Genomic DNA, 20,338 nt, shown 5'->3' with positions numbered 1-20,338 from the left:
TTTCTTAATCTTTAAAATATTATTTATTTAAAATTACAGAAGCAATAAAATGTTGTAAAAATAAGCAAGTGATACAGATAAAGTGTAGCCAAGCCCCCACTATAGTCCTTTCCTCAGAGGTAACTTTTATGTAAACAGTTTTCAATGACGTTAATGATGATCTTTCATGTTCTTTACTATTTGTCCTTGAAACAGAAAACTTCTAACAAAAGTTCCTTAATTTGGGGCACCTAGGTGGCTCAGCTGGTTAAGCGTCTGCTTTCGGTTCAGGTCATGATCCCAGGGTCCTGGGATCGAGCCCCACATTGGGCTCCCTGCTCCGCGGAGAGCCTGCTTCTCCCTCTGCCTCTGCCAGCCGCTCTGCCTACTTGTGCTCTCTATCTATCTGTCAAATAAATAAAGAAAGAAAGAAAGAAATCTTAAAAAAAAAAAAGTTCCTTAATTTAATCAAGGTGTCCGAAATTCGATGGGCTACTTCTAGTATTGCCATTGGGAGGATAAAGAGTGCAGCGCCTACAAAAATTCCTATAGATGTAACTAAACTTCTTCCTAAATTGTCTCAATATCCACACAAGGCCTCGAACCAATAAGAGAAGACCTAATCATCCAGGAGTCAGTTATTTCTGTACTTGCCCCTCTAATACTTGAGGGTCTTGCCAGTCTGGAAATCTACTGGGAGGGGATAGCCATTTGTCCAGATCTATTAACAAGACAGTTACCCCCCCTTTCCCAAACATCCTTTTCTTCCAAGTTCCACCTGACTCAAAATGGCTCAGGTGGCGGACCTCTGCTCAGCCTCTTTCAGCATCCCTGGAGATCCAGACGGCCAAGACCTATTTGCCCTGACTTAGAATAATCAGCAATACATCCGGACAAGTTGTATGCTGAGGCCAGGGTCCACGGAGTCCCCTTCTTATTTCTCCCACCTGCTCCACCAAGATATAAGTACCCTCCAGTTCCCCAAATAACCAGCCTTTTTACAACATGTGGATGATCTCTTGCCATGCTGTTACCAACGAGGCATCCATACAAGATTCCATTTATTTGCTACAACAGTTAGCTGAAAAAGGACATAAGGTATCTGAAGGAGAATTACAACCATCTCTGGACATTGTTCATTCCTTAGGTCACAATCTACGTGCTGAAGGGATCCAGCTATCTCCAAAAAGGATTACACCAATCCAGGAATTCCTGAGGCCTATGACAAAGTGACAGCCTCATGGACTTCTGGGTCTAGCTGGCTGTCACAGACTACAGGCTCCTAATTTTTATAGGCTTCCCCACTTTATGGATTTACTCGAATTTGGGTTCCTGAGACTTTTTCCCTGGGAAGATCCACAGGAACAGGCCTTCTAAAACTGAAACAAACCTTAGAAGAGCCACCTGCCCTAGGGTTAACGAACTAGTCACAACCTTTTGCCTTATTTATACATGGAAAAGATAACCAAGCCCTGGGGATGTTCATGTGAGAACACGACAAACAACGGTGCTATTATCCCATGCTACTTGATTTCAGGTGCTCCCACCTACCCCCACCGACAGCTTCAGCTTTAGTCGCTAGAAGCCTCGGCAGAGCTCACCTTTTGGAAGTGATGTAAAGCTGCCTTAACTCTGGATTAACTTAACCTTTCTCTGCAAGTGGACTAGTTTCATGAAGTCCTTCTGCCTTTGCCACCAATCTTCATCTGTTGTAACATTCTTAATCCTGCCACATTATCACCCCTGCCTGATGAAGGTGAGCCCCACGACTGGGAGGGTACTAGCATCCCAATTCATGACACCACACCCCGATCCAAGGCATACCCCTTTGACTAATTCTGATCTAATTTTGTTTATGGATGGGTCATACTGTAAAAATGTAAAAGGAAATTTCCAGGCTGGTCTCGCTGTTACCCCCCCAATATGAACTACCTGGAAAGGGAAATCTCCCACAAGCGAAAACGGCCCAACAAGCAGAGCTCCACACCCTCACCAGACTGTGCTGGCTATCAAAAGGGCAAACTGGTAATATTTATATGCTGGCCGATACGCCATGGGGGTCGTCCATGAATTTGGAATGTTATGGAAACAAAGGGTTTTCTCATGTCCACTGGGACCCCAATCAAAAATGGACAAGTACATGACCTCACTGCTCTTCTATCTTCTGAAGTTGCTGTCTTCAAATATACACACTAAAAGGACTAAGCCTGACTATCAGGGAAATGCCCCAGCTGACTTTCATGCGAAGGCAGCAGCAAGAGAATTTGTAAAGGTTGGGGCACATGTGGGTAAAGTCCATTCTGCTTCCACAAAAACTGACCTCTTGTTGCCAGACTTGCCATCTTAATGTCCTTGTGATGTGGCAACAGTCTGCTCCTGAATCAGAAAAATTAGGATGGGCTGTAATAATGGCTGTAATTTCAATGAACAGCCAGGGATATGGGAAGCCCAAGATGGCCCCTTGGTTCTTTCCAACCCCTTGGCAAATTCTATTTTTTGATTTTTACATTCCTTCACCCACCATGGTGTGTTTAAAATAACTCAAATTATAAATAAAGTCTCCCACTAGGGGAGACTTCTACAAGACTGAAAAAAAAAACAGTTTACTGTCAGTGTCTAACCTATCAGGTCCATAGTTCTGGAAAACCTATTTTTGTTCCCAGACACCTCAAACCTCCTTCCTCTGGACCTTTTGAAAACCTGCAGCTGGACTTTATTCATTTGCCACCATTCTTGGATTATCAATATGTTCCTGTTATTGTTTGTATGTTTTCCAGCTGGCTAAAGTTTTTCCCTGCTGCAAGGCTAATGCCCTCACCGTGGCACAGAAACTGTTAGAAAACATGTTTCCCACTTGGGTATACCTTCCATAATTTCTAGTAATCAAGGTACCCACTTCACTGGGAAAATCATACAAGCTTTAATAAAGGCCTTACAAACACCTCAGAATCATCACTGTCCCTATTACCCTCAATCATTGGCAAAGTTGAAAGAACGAATGGAATTTTCTAACCTAAAATCTCTAAGCTTACTGAAACTCCTGGATTCCCTTGGCCTAAGATGCTGCTGCTAGCTCTGTTGATAACTCACAATATCACCCTTGGGAAACATACACTCACTCCATACCAGATGGTCACTGGTAGGCCAAAGTCTGTTCACATGCAACTTTCTGCTGATCCCCTGCCAGTAGGATCCCTTCTGCCCTCATGCCAGTATGACCAGCTACTGTAAGCTTTTAATGTTTAATGCTAAAGCCTACCATCAACAGGTTAAAGAAGCTTTCTCTGACCCCAGTTCAAAGGATCCTGTTGGTCAGTCTGGAGCCTGGTGATTGGGTATTTTGGAAGCACGACTGGGGTTGGGGGGGGAAGCGGCTCTCAAGCCCCATTGGAAAGGACCTTACCAAATGTTCCTGACCACTGATGTTGTTGCAAAACTAGAGGGCACTGAGCCTTGCACACACATCTCACAGCTAAAGATGGCCCCACCTGACCTCTGGTCCTGTACGGACGCTGGAGACCTCTAAGTCAAATCGAAAAGGGAAGACAAGTAGTTCACATCAAGGTGAACTGATTCTGCCCAAGATGCCAGATCAAGACTTCATACTTCAACATGAAATCTTTTTTTCTCCTCTTTCTTTCCTTTGGCATTCGCCTGGAAAGAACACCTTCATGCATCTCTCCCAGGCTGTTGCTGGGGGTGGTGGTTGGGTCACCCTTCAGATTGCTAGGTTTGTCATCAAAGATTCCAATCTGTCCATGATGCTAGAGAACCCCTGGTCCTCCCTGTGACTAAATTCTCTTCTTTTCCTAGTGTCAATGCAAACTACAACTGACTCCCCTAGAAGTCTCCCATTGATTTCAACGTTTACAGCCAGAACAACCCGTGCCTTGTTTTCATCTTTCTTCATTATGAGTGTACGCACCCAATGAGACACAACTACTTATGTAAATCTTGGTACATCTGCACCCTCATGTTCTTGTGATCATCTAGCTTACATGTGCCCCGCCCCCCCAAGACATCTCACCAGCAACATCCATCTTTGCAGGGTATTTAGAACAACTCATTCTCTCAGGCTAGGAGATTTTCTTCTGGTGGGTGGTGAAAACCTAACTGACCCCAGGCTTGAAAGGGTGAATGCAATAATCCCTGTGAATGAATTCATTAATAGCACCACCTAAAGGGAATGGTTTGTGTGTCTTTGTCTGTGGCAGTTAGCATTCTCCTTGGGCCTATGAATGCCTAGTTGGCCCACAGCTGGGCAATGACTTTTTTTTTATGTAACAGAGATAGAGAGCGTAAGTAGGCAGAGCGGCAGACAGAGGGAGAGGGAGAAGCAGGAAGCCTGATGTGGGGCTCGATCCCAGGACCCTGGGATCATGACCTGAGCCGAAGGCAGCTGCTTAACTGACTGAGCCACCCAGTCGCCCCTGGGCAATGACTCTTAAGTTAATTGTATCTCCAGTTTTTCACAAGCAAACTAAGATATCTCATTGGTTGACTCCCCTGAATTTATATCATTGAGATAAAAAAGACCTACCAGGAGGCATTCAGGATTCAGGATTTGCTTCTTTTTGGGAGGGCCATGCTTTCCTGGTTAGGAAAACAAGATGTGATCAGAAACCTCTCCCACACTTTTGAAGAAAATGCAGAATCTGTTGCTAATGACATTGGTGCCCAACAAAGATCTTGAGCCACTCTGGCAAAAGTTGTCCTTCATAATAGAACAGCTCTTGATTATCTTTTAGCTGAACAAGGAGGTGTCTGTGATGAGGGAGCAGAAGGCTAGCTGACAAAGCAGAAGCTGACACCCTACCACCACCACCCCCCACCATGGGATATATGTGACATTCCTCAGGCACTCTTGAGGAGTTTTCCCTAAAGGAAAAACAAATGGTTAACTGATAGAGATCACAGTCCTGCAGGACAGGAGTCTCCCTCAGTTTACAAATATCCTAGTGATTTACAAGGAAGAAGCTTTCTTATCAATAACCTAACTTCCAGAGACCCATAATTCAGTTTCCTGAAGCCTTAATATCACTCTCCCCTACATGAAATTGAGGGAGGCTGAGGCAGAAGGAAATGGGGTCTCCACCGAACCTCACATATATTCTAAAACTTCATCATCTGTGCTGAGGCCAACACCACCTGCTGGGTCTGGATTAGCATGTCTGGGAAGTTGAAACTAAATTACTGGAGACCACAGAAAGAAGTGACTTCTTCCATGGGGTCTTTCTTTGACTTATTTGATTTTGATTGGTTTGGGTCTTGGGACCATGGCTTCAAAGTGCACTCCAAACATTGGGAATTATCCTCCTTATAGTAATTGTAATAATCTCCCTGATGTGTTGTATTCTTTCAAAAGCTTTAAATGCATGCATGTTTGCAGTTGCTAACCACCAAGCAAATGAGTGGACCATCTAAGGAATGAAGAAAATAACCAACTTAACGAATGTAAACTGAAGGTTGTGACCTGTGAATATCAAGAGGTTAAGCAGGAATATCATAACCTATAGGTACCACACAAAGAAACAACGAAAACTGTGAATTTCAGAGTGGTAGTTGAGTGGTGCTAATGCCTTAAATTTTTTTTTAATAATTTTTTTTATTATGTTATGTTGTACCCATACAGTACATCATCAGTTTTTGATGTAGTGTTCCATGATTCATTGTTTGTGTATAACACCCAGTGCTCCATTCAATACGGGCCCTCCTTAATACCCATCACTGGGCTAATCCATCCCCCCCACCCCCACCCCTCTAAAACCCTCAGTTTGTTTCTCAGTCCATAGTCTCTCATAGTTTATCTCCCCCTCCAAACTCCCCCCCTTCATTTTTCCCTTCCTACTATCTTCTTTTAACATATAATGTATTATTTGTTTCAGAGGTACAGGTCTGTGATTCATCAGTCTTACACAATTCACAGTGCTCACCATAGCACATACCCTCCCTGATGTCTATCACCCAGCCACCCCATCCCTTCCACCCCCACCATTCCAGCAACCCTCAGTTTGTTTCCTGAGATTAAGAATTCCTCATATCAGTGAGCTCATATGATACTTGTCTTTCTCTGATTAACTTATTTCACTAAGCATAATATCCTCTAGTTCCATCCACATCGTTGCAAATGGCAAGATTTTGGGGTTTTTTTTTTTTGATGGCTGCAAAATATTCCATTATATATACATACCACCTCTTCTTTATCCATTCATCTGTTGATGGACGTCTAGGCTCTTTCCATAGTTTGGCTATTGTGGACATTGCTGCTATAAACATTGGGTGCACGTACCCCTTCAGATCACTGCATTTGTATCTATGGGGTAAATATCCAGTAGTGCAATTGCTGGGTCATAGGGTACCTCTATTTTCAACTTTTTGAGGACACTCCATACTGTTTTCCAGAGTGGCTGCACCAGCTTGCATTGCCACCAACAGTGTAGGAGGGTTCCCCTTTCTCTGCATCCTTGCCAACATTTGTTGTTTCCTGACTTGTTAATTTTAGCCATTCTCACTGGTGTGAGGTGGTATCTCATTGAGGTTTTGATTTGGAATTCCATGATGTTGAGTGATGTTGAGCACTCTTTCATGTGTCTGTTAGCCATTTGGATGTCTTCTTTGGAAAAATGTCTGTTCCTGTCTTCTGCCCATTTCTTGATTGGATTATGTGTTCTTTGGGTGTTGAGTTTGATAAATTCTTTATAGATTTTGGATACTAGCCCTTTATCTGATATGTCATTTGCAAATATCTTCTCCCATTCTGTCGGTTGTCTTTTGGTTTTGTTGACTGTTTCTTTGGCCGTGCAAAAGCCTTATCTTGATGAAGTCCCAGTAGTTCATTTTTGCCCTTGCTTCCCTTGCCTTTGGCGATGTGTCTAGGAAGAAATTGCTGCGGCTGAGGTCGAAGAGGTTGCTGCCTGTGTTCTCCTCAAGGATTTTGATGGATTCCTGTCTCACATTTAGGTCTTTCAACCATTTTGAGACTATTTTTGTGTGTGGTGTAAGGAAATGGTCCACTTTCATTCTTCTGCATGTGGCTGTCCAATTTTCCCAACACCATTTGAAGAGACTGTCTTTTGTCCATTGGACATTCTTTCCTGTTTTGTCGAAGATTAGTTGACCATAGAGTTGAGGGTCCATTTCTGGGCTCTCTATTCTGTTCCATTGATTTATGTGTCTGTTTTTGTGCCACCATACTGTCTTGATGATTACAGCTTTGTAGTAGAACTTGAAGTCTGGAATTGTGATGCCACCAGCTTTGCTTTTCTTTTTCAACATTCCTCTGGCTATTTGGGGTCTTTTCTGGCTACATATAAATTTTACAATTATTTGTTCCATTTCTTTGAAAAAAAGTGGATGGTATTTAATAGGGATTGCATTAAATGTATAGATTGCTCTAGGTAGCATTGACATTTTCACAATATTTGTTCCTCCAATCCATAAGCATGGAAGGTTTTTCCATTTCTTTGTGTCTTCCTCAATTTCTTTCATGAGTATTCTATAGTTTTCTGAGTACAGATCCTTTGCCTCTTTGGTTAGATTTATTCCTAGGTATGTTATGGTTTTGGGTGCAATTGTAAATGGGATTGACTCCGTAATTTCTCTTTCTTCTGTCTTATTGTTGGTGTATAGAAATGCCACTGATTTCTGTGCATTGATTTTATATCCTGCTGCTTTACTGAATTCCTGTATGAGTTCTAGCAGTTTTGGGGTGGAGTCTTTTGGGTTTTCCACACAAAGTATCATATCATCTGCAAAGACTGAGAGTTTGACTTCTTCTTTGCTGATTGGGATGCCTTTTATTTCTTTTTGTTGTCTGATTGTTGTGCCTAGGACTTCTAATACTATGTTGAATAGCAGTGATGATAGTGGATGTCCCTGCCGTGTTCCTGACCTTAGGGGGAAAGCTCTTAGTTTTTCCCCATTGAGAATGATATTCGCTGTGGGTTTTTCATAGATGGCTTTTATGATATTGAGGTATGTATCCCTGTATCCCTACACTCTGAAGAGTTTTAATCAAGAAAGGATGCTGTACTTTGTCTAATGCTTTTTCTTCATCTATTGAGAGGATCATATTGTTCTTGTTCTTTCATTAATGTATTGTATCACACTGATTTGCGGATGTTGAACCAAACTTGCAGCCCAGGGATAAATCCCACTTGGTCATGGTGAATAATCATTTTAATGTACTGTTGGATCTTATTGGCTAGTATTTCGGTGAGTATTTTTGCATCCATGTTCATCAGGGATATTGGTCTGTAATTCTCCTTTTTGATGGGGTCTTTGTCTGATTTTGGGATCAAGGTAATGCTAGTCTCATAAAATGAGTTTGGAAGTTTTCCTTCCATTTCTATTTTTTGGAACAGTTTCAGAAGAATAGGTATTAATTCTTCTTTAAATGTTTGGTAGAATTCCCCTGGGAAGCCATTTGGCCCTGGGCTGTTTGTTGGGAGATTTTTGATTACTGTTTCAATTTCCTTAGTGGTTATGGGTTTGTTCAGGTTTTCTATTTCTTCCTGGTTCAGTTTTGATAGTTGATACCTCTCTAGGAATGTATCCATTTCTTCCAGATTACCTAATTTGCGGGCATATAGTTGCTCATATGTTGTTATAATTGTTTGTATTTCTTTGGTGTTGGTTGTGATCTCTCCTCTTTCATTCATGATTTTATTTATTTGGGTCATTTCTCTTTTCTTTTTGGTAAGTCTGGCCAGGGGTTTACAGTCTTATTAATTCTTTCAAAGAACTATCTCCTAGTTTTGTTGATCTGTTCTTTTGGTTTCTATATCATTGGTTTCTGCTCTGATCTTTATTATTTCTCTTCTCCTGCTGGGTTTAGGCTTTATTTGCTATTCTTTCTCCAGTTCCTTTAGGTGTAGGGTTAGGTTGTGTATTTGAGACCTTTCTTGTTTCTTGAGAAAGGCTTGTATTGCTATAAACTTTCTTCCTAGGACCGACTTTGCTGCATCCCAAAGATTTTGAACAGTTGTGTTTTCATTTTCATTGGTTTCCATGAATTTTTTTAATTCTTCTTTAATTTCCTGGTTGACCCATTCATTCTTTAGTAGGATGCTCTTTAGCCTCCATGTATTTGAGTTCTTTCCGACTTTCCTCTTGTGATTGAGTTCTACTTTCAAAGCATTGTGGTCCGAAAATATGCAGGGAATGATTCCAATCATTTGGTACCAGTTGAGACCTGATTTGTGACCTAGGATGTGATCCATTCTGGAGAATGTTCCATGGGCACTAGAGAAGAATGTGTATTCTGTTGCTTTAGGATGGAATGTTCTGAATATATCTGTGAAATCCATTTGGTCCAGTGTGTCATTTAAAGCCTTTATTTCCTTGTTGATCTTTTGCTTAGGTGATCTGTCCATTTCAGTGAGGGGGGTGTTAAAGTCCCCTATTATTATTGTATTGTTGTCGATGTGTTTCTTTGATTTTGTTATTAATTGGCTTATATAATTGGCTGCTCCCATGTTAGGAGCATAGATATTTACAATTGTTAGATCTTCTTGTTGGATAGACCCTTTAAGTAGGATATAGTGTCCTTCCTCATCTCTTATTACAGTTTTTGGTTTAAAATCTAATTTGTCTGATATAAGGATTGCCACCCCAGCTGTCTTTTGATGTTTATTAGCATGGTAAATGGTTTTCCATCCCCTCACTTTCAATCTGGAGGTGTCTTTGGGTGTAAAATAAGTCTCTTGCAGGCAGCACATCGATGGGTCTTGTTTTTTTTTATCCAATCTGATTCCCTGTGTCTTTTGATTGGGGCATTTAGCCCATTTACATTCAGGGTAACTATTGAAAGATATGAATTTAGTGCCATTGTATTGCCTGTAAGAGACTTTATATTGTCTCTATTCCTTTCTGGTCTATGTTACTTTTAGGCTCACTATTTGCTTAGAGGACCCATTTCGATATTTCTTATAGAGGTGGTTTGGTGTTTGCAAATTCTTTTAGTTTTTCTTTGTCCTGGAAGCTTTTTATCTCTCCTTCAATTTTCAATGACAGCCTAGCTGGATATAGTATTCTTGTAATGCCTTAAATTTTGATCACATCTCTCAGTTACTTTAAGAAACAAGAATTGTTAAAAATAAAACCACAAGCCCAAAATGATGTCACTTAGACCAAATTCCCAAACTGGAGTTTAATACTTAATCTAATTGCACTTTCAACTTCCCCCAGAAATGTAGTCTTAACCAGTCAACCAGGAATTTTTCAATTAGTACCAAAGAGTCTACCACATGGGCCCCTCGCATCCCTCAAAGAAAGATGAAGTAATCTGCATGCTAAGACCCCTTGCTTCCCTCCCACCCCCAAGGGAAAGCCACCTGGCCTGGAATTAATTACTTTCCTTTGCTAATTACTTTCTTTCCCCACCCTCCTTCTACAAAAACCTTCCATGTTGTACAACTCCCTGGGGCTCTTCTCTGCTCCTGGATGGGATGGGTGTCCTGTTCATGAGTCATTTAATAAAGCCAGTTAGATCTTCAAATTTTCTCAGTTGGGTTTTGTTTCTTTAACAGTATCATCTAGTACCCAATCCATATTCATTTTCTGATTGCCTTTAAAAATATTTTTATGGGTGTGCCTGGGTGGCTCAGTCAGTTAAGAGTCTGACTCTTGATTTCAGCTCAGGTCATGATCTTAGGGTCACGAGATGATGGAGCCCCAAGATGGGCTCCGTGCTCAGTGGGGAGTCTGCTTCCCCTCTCCCTCTGTCCTCCTCCCTGCTCCTGCATATATGCTCTTTCTCTCTCAAAAAAATTAAAAAATATATATATCTTTTTTACATTTCAGTTGATTGCATCAAGTTCCTAAACAAGGTCCACACATTGTATTTGGTGGATGAAGTTCTCAAGCCTCTTTTCATCCTAGAGCAGTCCTTCTGAAATTACCCTCTCCCACTTTTCTCCCAGGCCACTGACTTATTGAAGAAATTCGGTCAGTTATCTATCCTGTGGTTATGGCCCACATTTTGGATTTGTTTGCTTTTCCATGATTTCCTCAATCTGCCATATATTTTATCAACTGGAAGCCATGGGGCCAGCACTGATAGTCACTATAATATCCTATCTTGACAAACAAAGCATGCCCTTCCTTGAGAGTGCTAGAGCTAGACAGGCATGAGTGTGGTATTTCGGTTATGCCACTTAAAAGCTGTGACCTTGGGCAAGTTACTACACCTACCTAAGCCTCCACTTTCTCACTTGTAAAACAGGAATATAACAATTCATAACTTGAAAAGTTTTATAAAGATAAAATGAGATAATGAGTAGGCAATGCCCAGCCCTGTGTCTGATACACACACACAAAAGCAGTAGCTCAGGGAATGTCAGCTCTAACAATGACAAAAGATACCTCCAGTTCACATAGCATAGAAATACTCATTCTAAAGTACCTGAAAAATTGTATCTTTTTTTGACATAGTAGGATATGTACAATATTTATCTGTATAAGTGATTAAGCAATACCTACAGCAGAAGTAGGGAGTCCAAGGATTTTTGAAGAATAAATAGTCTTCAGGAATTTTGCTCTACTGTCAAGGAAGCAGAGTCTCCTCTGGGCCAAAAACATGCTACAGAATAAAAGAAAAACTTTAAAAGGAAGAAAACATATGATACTTACATCACTATCAGACACTTGCAGCTATCTAATAGACCATAAGGTTCTATAAAATATAAGTAAAAATTGCTGATAGCTGTTATCTTGCTATATGTAATCTCTCATCACTAGAATCATTCCAATAGAATCCTCCTTATCTTAGAAAACTTTATGCATATGTCATTTTAAACTAGAGATATGTAAGGATATTGTAAATTCAAAAAATAAGTCTCTAATTTGGTCAAGAGCATAAAATTACAGTAAGTAAAAGTTCCATTTGTAGCAGCTATAAAAAACAGAATATTTCAATCTAGGAACTATTCAAATTTCATAATTTTCTGGATAGTAGTCACTGGTAAAACAGCACAATTTTTGACAGTAAATTAAAGTGGTTACAAACAGAGTTTAGTAAGTTGTTTGAAAAGGATTATAGCAAGTCCTTGACAAATATAAAGAATATACGAATGAATCTTAGGTTATTTTCGTGGCTGGTACTTTCCTCAACAATCCCATAGAGAGCTAGCAAGTTATTTCAAAAGATTCCCGTTACTAACAGGCATGCATTCTGAATTACATCTCTACCTATAAGGAAAACTGTTATCAAAGAAATATGAAATTCAATTATTATACTGCCACTTACAAGTATAAGAAAACTCAGTTTTCTAAAAAAATCCAAATGTAAAAGAAGAAACTTCTTGTAAGGTTTTACTCTGAGAATGTTGTAGTGGATGGCACTTCCTCTATCTCTAGTATTTAATTAAACTTTAGAAAAAGAGACATGCTCTACAGATTCAAAGGAATCCACTGAAGCCAGCTAGCTATGAATCTTTTTAAGTTACCAAAATGTTAAGGCTACAGAAAGCTTTAAAGGTGAGATATAATATATTGGATGTTTCTTAAAAAGTTAAGTATAAAATCCTGACCCTGTCAACAAAATCTCAGCTTAAAATGACAGCCTCTTAGCCATTCTACATCACATCAGCCTATTTAAATTCTCTGCAAAGCACTTTTGTTGCTGTTGTTTGGTTGGTTACTCATTCACTCATTCGATGCTTCATGAGCAGGGACCTGGTGTGTTTAGTTTACCACTGCATTCGCTGGCACAGAGTAGACATTTGATAAATAAAAGTATTAAATGACTGAATAAATCCATAAAATCACACTATAAATTAATGATTTAAGTGGACTATTTATGATGCCTCTTATGAAATATCGATTCTTTTTGTAAAGTAAATAATTACCCCTTATGTTGTAAGTCTTTCAAGTTGAAGAACAGGTTTTCTTAAATCAAGAAATGCCTATTCTTGTGTCATTACCTGTTCCGTTCAGGAATAAAATATTAACTAGGTTAGGCAATAGGGATTGTTTTAAGGAAAGATATTACCAAACGACAGGAACAATATCAAAAAATCTTTATTCAGTATCATGGAGTTATTTGATTTAGGATAATATAGTTGTTGTTGTTTTTCCCAGCAAATAAATGTCCATTTATTTAAGTTCAGCCTAATTTCTTAGGCATTTAAGCAAGTATAAGCAAAATGCTTTCTTACAAGTAGACAAATGAAAGAAACCTCTTCTATCTTCTTGAGATAAACTAGGTGAAAAAACAGCACTAGGAACCAGGATACCTTGATTCTAGTCTTTATTCTGATATTTAAAAAAAGTTTTCTATCCTTGGACAAGTCACTGATTCTTGGCTCAGTTCCCTCATTTTCCAAAACAGATGAATACATGAACCCTTGATTTGAAGGTAAAGTCAGAAGGGGCTGGTAAGTCAGTGACTGATCATGTGTGAGCTTAGACGCCAGCTCTTAGGAGAGTTCACTCCACACTGGGTGAACCATGCCCTCTGCCCACCAGGTCTCAGTGCCCATTCTCCTTAGGGAGTTAACACTAAATCCACTTGTTTTCATCTGGAAATCCCAACGCCTAAATCCCGCATCATCTCTAGCTACCTTCAACAGTATATTACCTCCATGATACAATGTACTCCCTGTCAAGTGACCCAGTTCTTCATTTCCCTTCCACTTTCCATAGCTTCCACTGTGTCTTTTGGAACAGATGGACCAAAATCATCAAATTTCAATGTATCTTTACGTTCTCAGAGTGTTTTCCTTGCTTTAACGCAAATCTTACTGTTCCCTGAAGATACCATTTCTATGTTCCTCGGTGCTGGCTTTTGTTCTTATATGCTGCACCTAAGTCTTGCCTGTTGTCCCTTTCACCACTGCCAGACTATTAGTTCCCTCAGCTGCCTCACTAATGTTATCTCCTGGCCTGCTGATAACTTCCTGTCATTGTTAAAGATTTTGTCATTAGGCATACAGTTTTCTACTCAGCGCAAAGTACTGTGATCATCCCAGATAATTTCAATGGCTTTAGAGATGATCCTCCCAACAGCTGACAACCCCATGTCCATTGGTCTTCTGCTCCATTCCACCGCAGTCACTTTCCTATCATTATATCCTGACCCTGCACCTTTCCATTACCTCAATCTTGTCTAATTCCAAAAGAACTAATTGAAACATTCTGCTCTTTGACCATAAACTACCATCCCCTTCAATTAATTATTCTGTTCTTCAATATTATCAAGATCTCTAGGAGGCTTCCTCTCCTTTTCCCAATCAGCCTTCCCTTTCCTTTATTTTCCAATTTAGAAACCAGCTCTACCACTTTGATAATGTTCTTGACAATGTCCTACCCACCTTGTCTGTCCTTTCACCTGTTTGCAGCACTCTAGCCCTGGATGAACTGTAGAACACAGTCTGGTTTTCACAAGCTGGGGAAAGTCACACAGGGTATGTATGGTTTCACCATAAATTCATGGGCATTGATCTTAAAGGGAATCCCAATACTCTCCAGCATTTATACTATATTTTACAGGGGAAGGATGGCAGAATATGCCACCCCAAAATATCCCACTTTAGAATAAGAATTATTTTGAGCTAAAGGCACTTGAAAAACAGCAAATGCAAGAAGAGCAATCTGATTCCTCTCTTTCTTTCTGAAAAGAGGAGACAGAAATTCCCATGTGAAAGGTGCTCTCCCTGCAAAGGAGAAAAGAATCATTCTTACACGGGAAGTTGAAGCTGAGAGAAGAAACACAGACCTTGTTAAAAATAATCCTTACCTTCCTTTAGCCTCCCCAAATATTTTGGTTACTTTTCCACAATTGCCTCTCCATGTTCAACCTAGTATAAAAGCATTTGTTTTTGCCACTTCTTTGAGTCTTCCTTTTCTTATGAGGACTCCCGTGTCACGTAGAACTTACATTAACTGTGTGTGCTCTTTTCCTGTATCTGCCTTATGGCAGTTTAATTCTCAGGCCCAGTTGGAAACCTCAAAAGGACAGGCCATACTTCTCTCCCATAGTCCAGAATGATTATTTTAATTTTTCCCACCCTCCTCTAACCCAAAAGCTCTTTATTCTAAGTAGATGACCTTGTTTCCTACCACAGAGAAAACAGAAGCTATCAGATTTACCATTTCAATTTACCCAAATTGAAAACACAAACCCCCAAAATCCTTTTATTCTTCCTTTCTATTATAATAAAGAAAGTGACCCTCCCACAAAAGGATAATTCTTCCTCCCATGACAGAGATCTCATTCACTCCTAGTTCTACGGACACCTTGCTCCACTGATTTTTACCCCTTGCTCCACTGATTTTTACCCCTGCATAAAGTTGGTATATGCAACTTTCCTTGCTCACATCTCTTCTGGTTAAAAAACAATAAACACAAAATATAAACAAAAACTAAAACTTCTGACGCCTCCCTGTTGCTCATTTCCTCTTCAAATCAAAACTTTCCTGTTACTTTCTCTTGAGAGCAAAGGTTTTTAAAAGTTATGTCTCAGTTGTCTTCTTTTCCTCAGTCCATGCTCTCCAGCCTGATGCAATCTGACTTTTGTACCCATTACTCCACAGAGGCGGCTCTTGCTCAAGTCAGTTTTGACCTTCATATTGTTAAGTCCAGTGAACATCTGGCAATTCTCTCACTATCCTTGAGCTCTCTGCAGTTTTAGATACTGCTGGTCAAGCCCTGTGTCCCCCCAGAAACACCCTGTTCCCTTGGCTTTTGACATACTACAATCCCTCCTTTCCCTCCTACCTCTCCTCCAATCCGCCATTAAACGATGGAATTTCTCAATACCCACATCCAGACTCTCTTTTCACTCATTAATCTCTCACTAAGTAATATGATTGTGGGAGGAATTGTGGGAGGAATCAGTGAAAAAAAAGGCTCCAAAGAAATCTAAGTAGGCTGACATACAGATTCTGAACCTCCGAGACTATTTTTCTTCTGCGCTTTACATAAACACATTTTGACCAGAACTTTCTAAAGCAATTAACATTCCATACATATATTCACAAATAATAAAAATAGATTAACAAATTTGGATGTCATTGAAAAGTTGGAGAAAATACAAATATATATGGCTTTTACTTCTAAACAACATTTTCATTGTATTTTTTCTAGTTTCTCCTTAAAAACAATGTTCTATGAAGAAAACCAGGCAATTGTGAATCAAGGTGATCTGGTAAACCTGATTATGGCATATTGTAAATAAGGTCACCTCCATATTCAAATACACATGATCAATAGAAAATTAAAATATTTCTTATCATTGGTGTAAACTATTTAAAATGAAAATACAGAAGGTATGTGCAGCAGAAGCTGAGACGGCTGGTGCACTGTTGAGGGGCAGAATCCACAGCTGCAATGTAAGCAAAGCGGCCAAAATGAATTGTATCAGGTTTGAAGCTCGGGCCTTAAACCCAAATGATCGATTTAGATAGAACTACTTTGCATGTGCGGAGGAGAGGTAGGAAGAGATTTAGGTAATTTGACAAAGTTCAGAACATTCAGGTTAACTGCAAGCTCAAGGAACGTTAAGGTGAGAGACTGCAAAAGAGGCTGATGCTAATCAACGCACAGCCCACGCTGTGAAGTTTGAACAAAGGTTATTTCTCCTTTATGCTCTCCCTGCCTGTCCACTTCTAGAATGTTTATAAGGTTCGCCGGTGCAACAGATGGCATCTAGAAGGTGAACAGGTACTAGATGGGGAAGTACAGCGGGAATAATAACCCTCAAAGTCATGTCATTGGAGCAAGAGTGGAAAAAATCTGCCATAGTTAGCCCGAGCTGAAGGACAGAGGATTCTGAAACTGCTGAAAAGCCGTTCTGTGAAAATGGGTTCGTGGAATATAAATGTGCCCAGCCTAAGAAAAGGGGCTGCCTGGTTTCCACGAGAAGGAATGAGGTTTCGGCACAGCACGAGGTGACACTTTCGGCACCGTTGGCGGCCGCTGTGGAAGTTAGCGAGCACTTTTAATTCTCGCCTCAGGCGGCGGAAGGGAACAGGGGGGTCGCCCCCATAAAGAGGCAGATTGGGCTGTTTTGCTCTTTTTTAACGACACACTTCAGATTCCACACTTCACTTACATGGCAGGAGAACAGCCTTCGTTTCCTCTCTTATTAGGAATCCCGGTTATGGATGAACTGCAGTCGGTGTTTCCACAATGCCAGAGTTGTCAAATCAAGAGCAAAAGGGGGCACAAAGCCTTTTTTGGACGACCGGGGGTGCAGGGGCCGCACGCTGCGAGGCCAGCCACCTCCCCAGAGGAAACGTAATTCCAGGCGGACGCCGGCTCCCGAGCGCGAGTCCGAGTGCTGAAGGAGATCCAGCCCGGCTCCCGGTCTCGCCAGGCGCGCCGCTCCCGGCGGCCTCCCTCCCTCCCGGCCTCGCTCCAACCGACTCCGCGCTCCGGGCTCCGGAGGGCCAGCCTGGCGCCTCTCTCACGTCCGGCGCGCGACAGCCTAGCCTCCTCGGGCTCCTGCCGCGCCTGCGCTCCTGGGCCGGGGGGGAGGGACTCGGACGTGGAGGCGGAGCCTGGGCGCGGCTGGGCGCGGGGTCGGGATGCAGAACGCGCATTGGCTGAGGCGTCGGCCGCGAGCGCGGACTGGTTGGCGCGGGATGCGGGGTGGGGCGGCTGGGAGTAAGGGCATCACCAGCGGCACTGCGCTGGTGGAGGTGCGGGGCCGCGTTCGGTCCGCAAGAGAGAGGCAGGTCTGGGCCAGGGGATGGGACGGGGAGAGGACCTAGAGATAGCCGGGGGTTGGGGATGAAGATTAGGCCCAGGGCCCTAATTAGATGTGTGTCCTTGATTTGGGTTGGGGTGGGTTATAGGACAAGGACTGATTTGGAAGAAAGGGCACACTGGGGCACTGCACTTAGGCCAGGGAAGAGTTGTAGATAGAATAATGTCGGAGGGTGCCTGAGAGAGGGCGAGCCTAAAGAGAATGGGAAAAGGGATTCGTAGATGTATTATCGCCTGTGATGGGGGTGAGAAAAAAAGCAGGAATTTACATTTCTGAATAGAAAAAAGAGAGAGAGAGTTTGATTAGAGAACTGAGAAGGAAAGGGGGTGTGACACTGGAGGAAAATACACGACATTTTAAAAGTGAAGGAAAAATCGCCAAAGAGAAAAGGACACCACCTCTCCGTTAGGGGAGGTGGTGGAAAGCACAGTTTTTGTTAAGAATCAAATTCCACAATTAGATTTCCTTCCTCTCCTATTTTGAGAAGATGAGAAGATAGATGAAGTGAGAGTGGCAGTAGCGTTGTTACTCAGGCCTAGAGGAAAGAACAAAGACAATCTGTGGTTGAAGGAATATACTCTTCAACTAGGTACAAGGAGGTTCAGGAGACAGTTAGGTGAATGGAGAAATTACTGGATGCAACAGAGACGCTAACCCTAAATTGTGACCTATTGTGAAGGCCATTCAGTTGTCAATATTTTCCAACAATTTGTCAATACTCTCCCTATTTGCTGGAGAATATTGGTGGTCCAGAAGACCACCAAGAACACACCTGTAGTCAGAAAATTGGTTATATTACTCATTGCAATGAGGGAGAACACACACCTTGGGGAACCATGGGGTCATTTCAATAACAGGGCGTTAGAAATGACTTATTATAAAATTTGGGCATGTATTTGATGATTTGGGGGGAGGATTCAAGGAAAGGAGAGTCATTCTGTTTTGGGCGCTATCAAGAAGTAGAGGCAACTGTAGGATGAGGTACCATATGACATTTTATGTAGAAGGAGGGAGGAAAATTGCAAGGCTAAATCCATAATTGGTAAAGAGGCAACAATTTTACTAGATGGGAGGGGAGGAAATTTAGTATCTCTGCAGTTTTCACAATGACCTTGTTTTTAAATCTGTGTTTAGGCAAGATTATTAAGTGATCTTGTCTGTTGTCTCATTTCATCATGACCACAGTGTGATTTTGTCTGATACTGGTGTTCTGTCAGATTGTTATATTCTATAGGGGAACACCACAGCCAGTGCCTAACAACACTAAAGCCTTAAAAGTAAGTGTCAGTTCAGTTCCCAATGTCTGGCGCTGCTTTTCTTTTTCTCACAGTTAACAAATAAGAGTTGAGTACATAGGTGCTGAGGCTACTTGAAAAAATGAGGCAGAGGAAGTGTGTGTCATAAACCTTACAGAGGGAGAAACACACAATAGAGGAGTTTAATGTGTACAGTGACTTCAGACAATGATAAGTGCTATAAAAGAAGCAATGATGGGTGGAGACAGCAGATGGTTTAAATAGGATGGTCAGGAAAGGGTTGTTTTTGTTTTGTTTTGTTTTTTTGCGGTGACATTCAATCCTGAATTGAATGATGAAGAGGCAACCTTGCAAAAACTGATTCTGGAAAAGAAAACAGTAGTGGTAAAGTCCCTGAGAGGGGAACAAAGTTGGCATGCTCAAGGAATAAAAGAGACCATAGCGATCCAGAGGGAAAGTGCTTCCAGATTAGGATGGAGAAGAAAGCAGGGACCATATCATGCAGAACCTTGTAGACCCCAGAAAGGAGTTTAGATTTTATTCTGAAGCAGCCCTTAGAAAACCTTTAGCTGAGGAATAATGTAATCTTAATTACCTTTAAAAAAGATACTCTGGCTTCTTTGGAGAAGAGACTTGGGGGCAGGCAAGAGTTGAAGCAGGAAGATCCGTTAGGAGGTTGCTAAAGTGGGGAGTGATATTGTTTGGGACTAGGGTGGTGGCAGGGGAGGGAAAGAGGATCTCAACATTCATTCTGCTGACATTAAGTTACTGCTCCTATTTCAACACTGCCCCTCCACATTCAGCTGTGCCTGGTTTCTCTGAATTCAGACACTCTGCTCACCCTCTTCAGAGTATAAACTGCTAATCTCTTGCCAAGATGAAGAGGGGCTAATTGGCAGGGCTATGTGGACCAGGAATGGGGGTCTGGGAATCTAATCATTTCCTAGAAAGACCTTTAAATGATCCTCCTGTATTTAGTCCTGAACCTTTGGAGAGTCCTCTGGGGGTAAATCTAGTTGCCTTTTTGACTTTCTTTGTGGCTAGTCTAGGACTCAGCTTATCTGAATCTGCTCTCTACTACCTGCCCATTTGCTTTCTAACTTCTGTAATTTTTGTTGCCACTCTCTTTCCTCTTGTTTTTGTTCCGATGGGTTTATTCTTAAAAGAATCTCCTTACTGTTATTTTAGTGGGGCTTACATAGGGAGTCAAAATATAAGTATCTTTGCTATTGTTGTTATTGGTTTACATACATATTCTTTAAATGACTGAATGACCCAATGCTGGGCATTCAGGGACTTTGTTCCTACGTTAAGCCTCATGTTATTCTTTATACTCATGTTGATGTTTAAAAGAGAAATATAGAAATATTAGTGATGCCCTGGAATTAATAA

The 20,338-nt window shown here is 41.3% G+C and overlaps 1 protein-coding gene across 3 annotated transcripts in view; it reads right to left on the bottom strand.

Moving 5' to 3' along the window:
- Positions 1-17,420, bottom strand: part of KYAT3 (kynurenine aminotransferase 3) — a 66,030-nt gene extending 48,610 nt beyond the window's left edge. The window contains exons 1-2 of one of the 3 annotated variants that reach the window (XM_028102509.2): positions 17,034-17,420; positions 11,461-11,560 (exon numbers count right to left, since the gene is read on the bottom strand). In XM_028102509.2, coding sequence (XP_027958310.1) covers positions 11,461-11,559 — 99 coding nt within the window. In that variant the 5' untranslated portion in view covers position 11,560; positions 17,034-17,420. Of the gene's footprint in view, positions 1-4,519; positions 4,573-11,460; positions 11,561-17,033 lie in introns of those variants that run through there. The other 2 variants (XM_028102510.2, XM_028102511.2) reach the window with 2 other exon arrangements.
- Positions 17,421-20,338: the final 2,918 nt, after the last annotated feature.

The sequence above is a fragment of the Eumetopias jubatus genome, unplaced genomic scaffold (genome assembly GCF_037043125.1).
Source record: "Eumetopias jubatus isolate StellerSeaLion01/CBP00866 unplaced genomic scaffold, mEumJub1_p1.0 scaffold_4, whole genome shotgun sequence".
In the NCBI taxonomy this organism is placed as follows: domain Eukaryota; kingdom Metazoa; phylum Chordata; class Mammalia; order Carnivora; family Otariidae; genus Eumetopias; species Eumetopias jubatus.
Note: the sequence above shows the minus strand (reverse complement) of the source record. Positions and strands in the feature narration are given on the sequence as shown.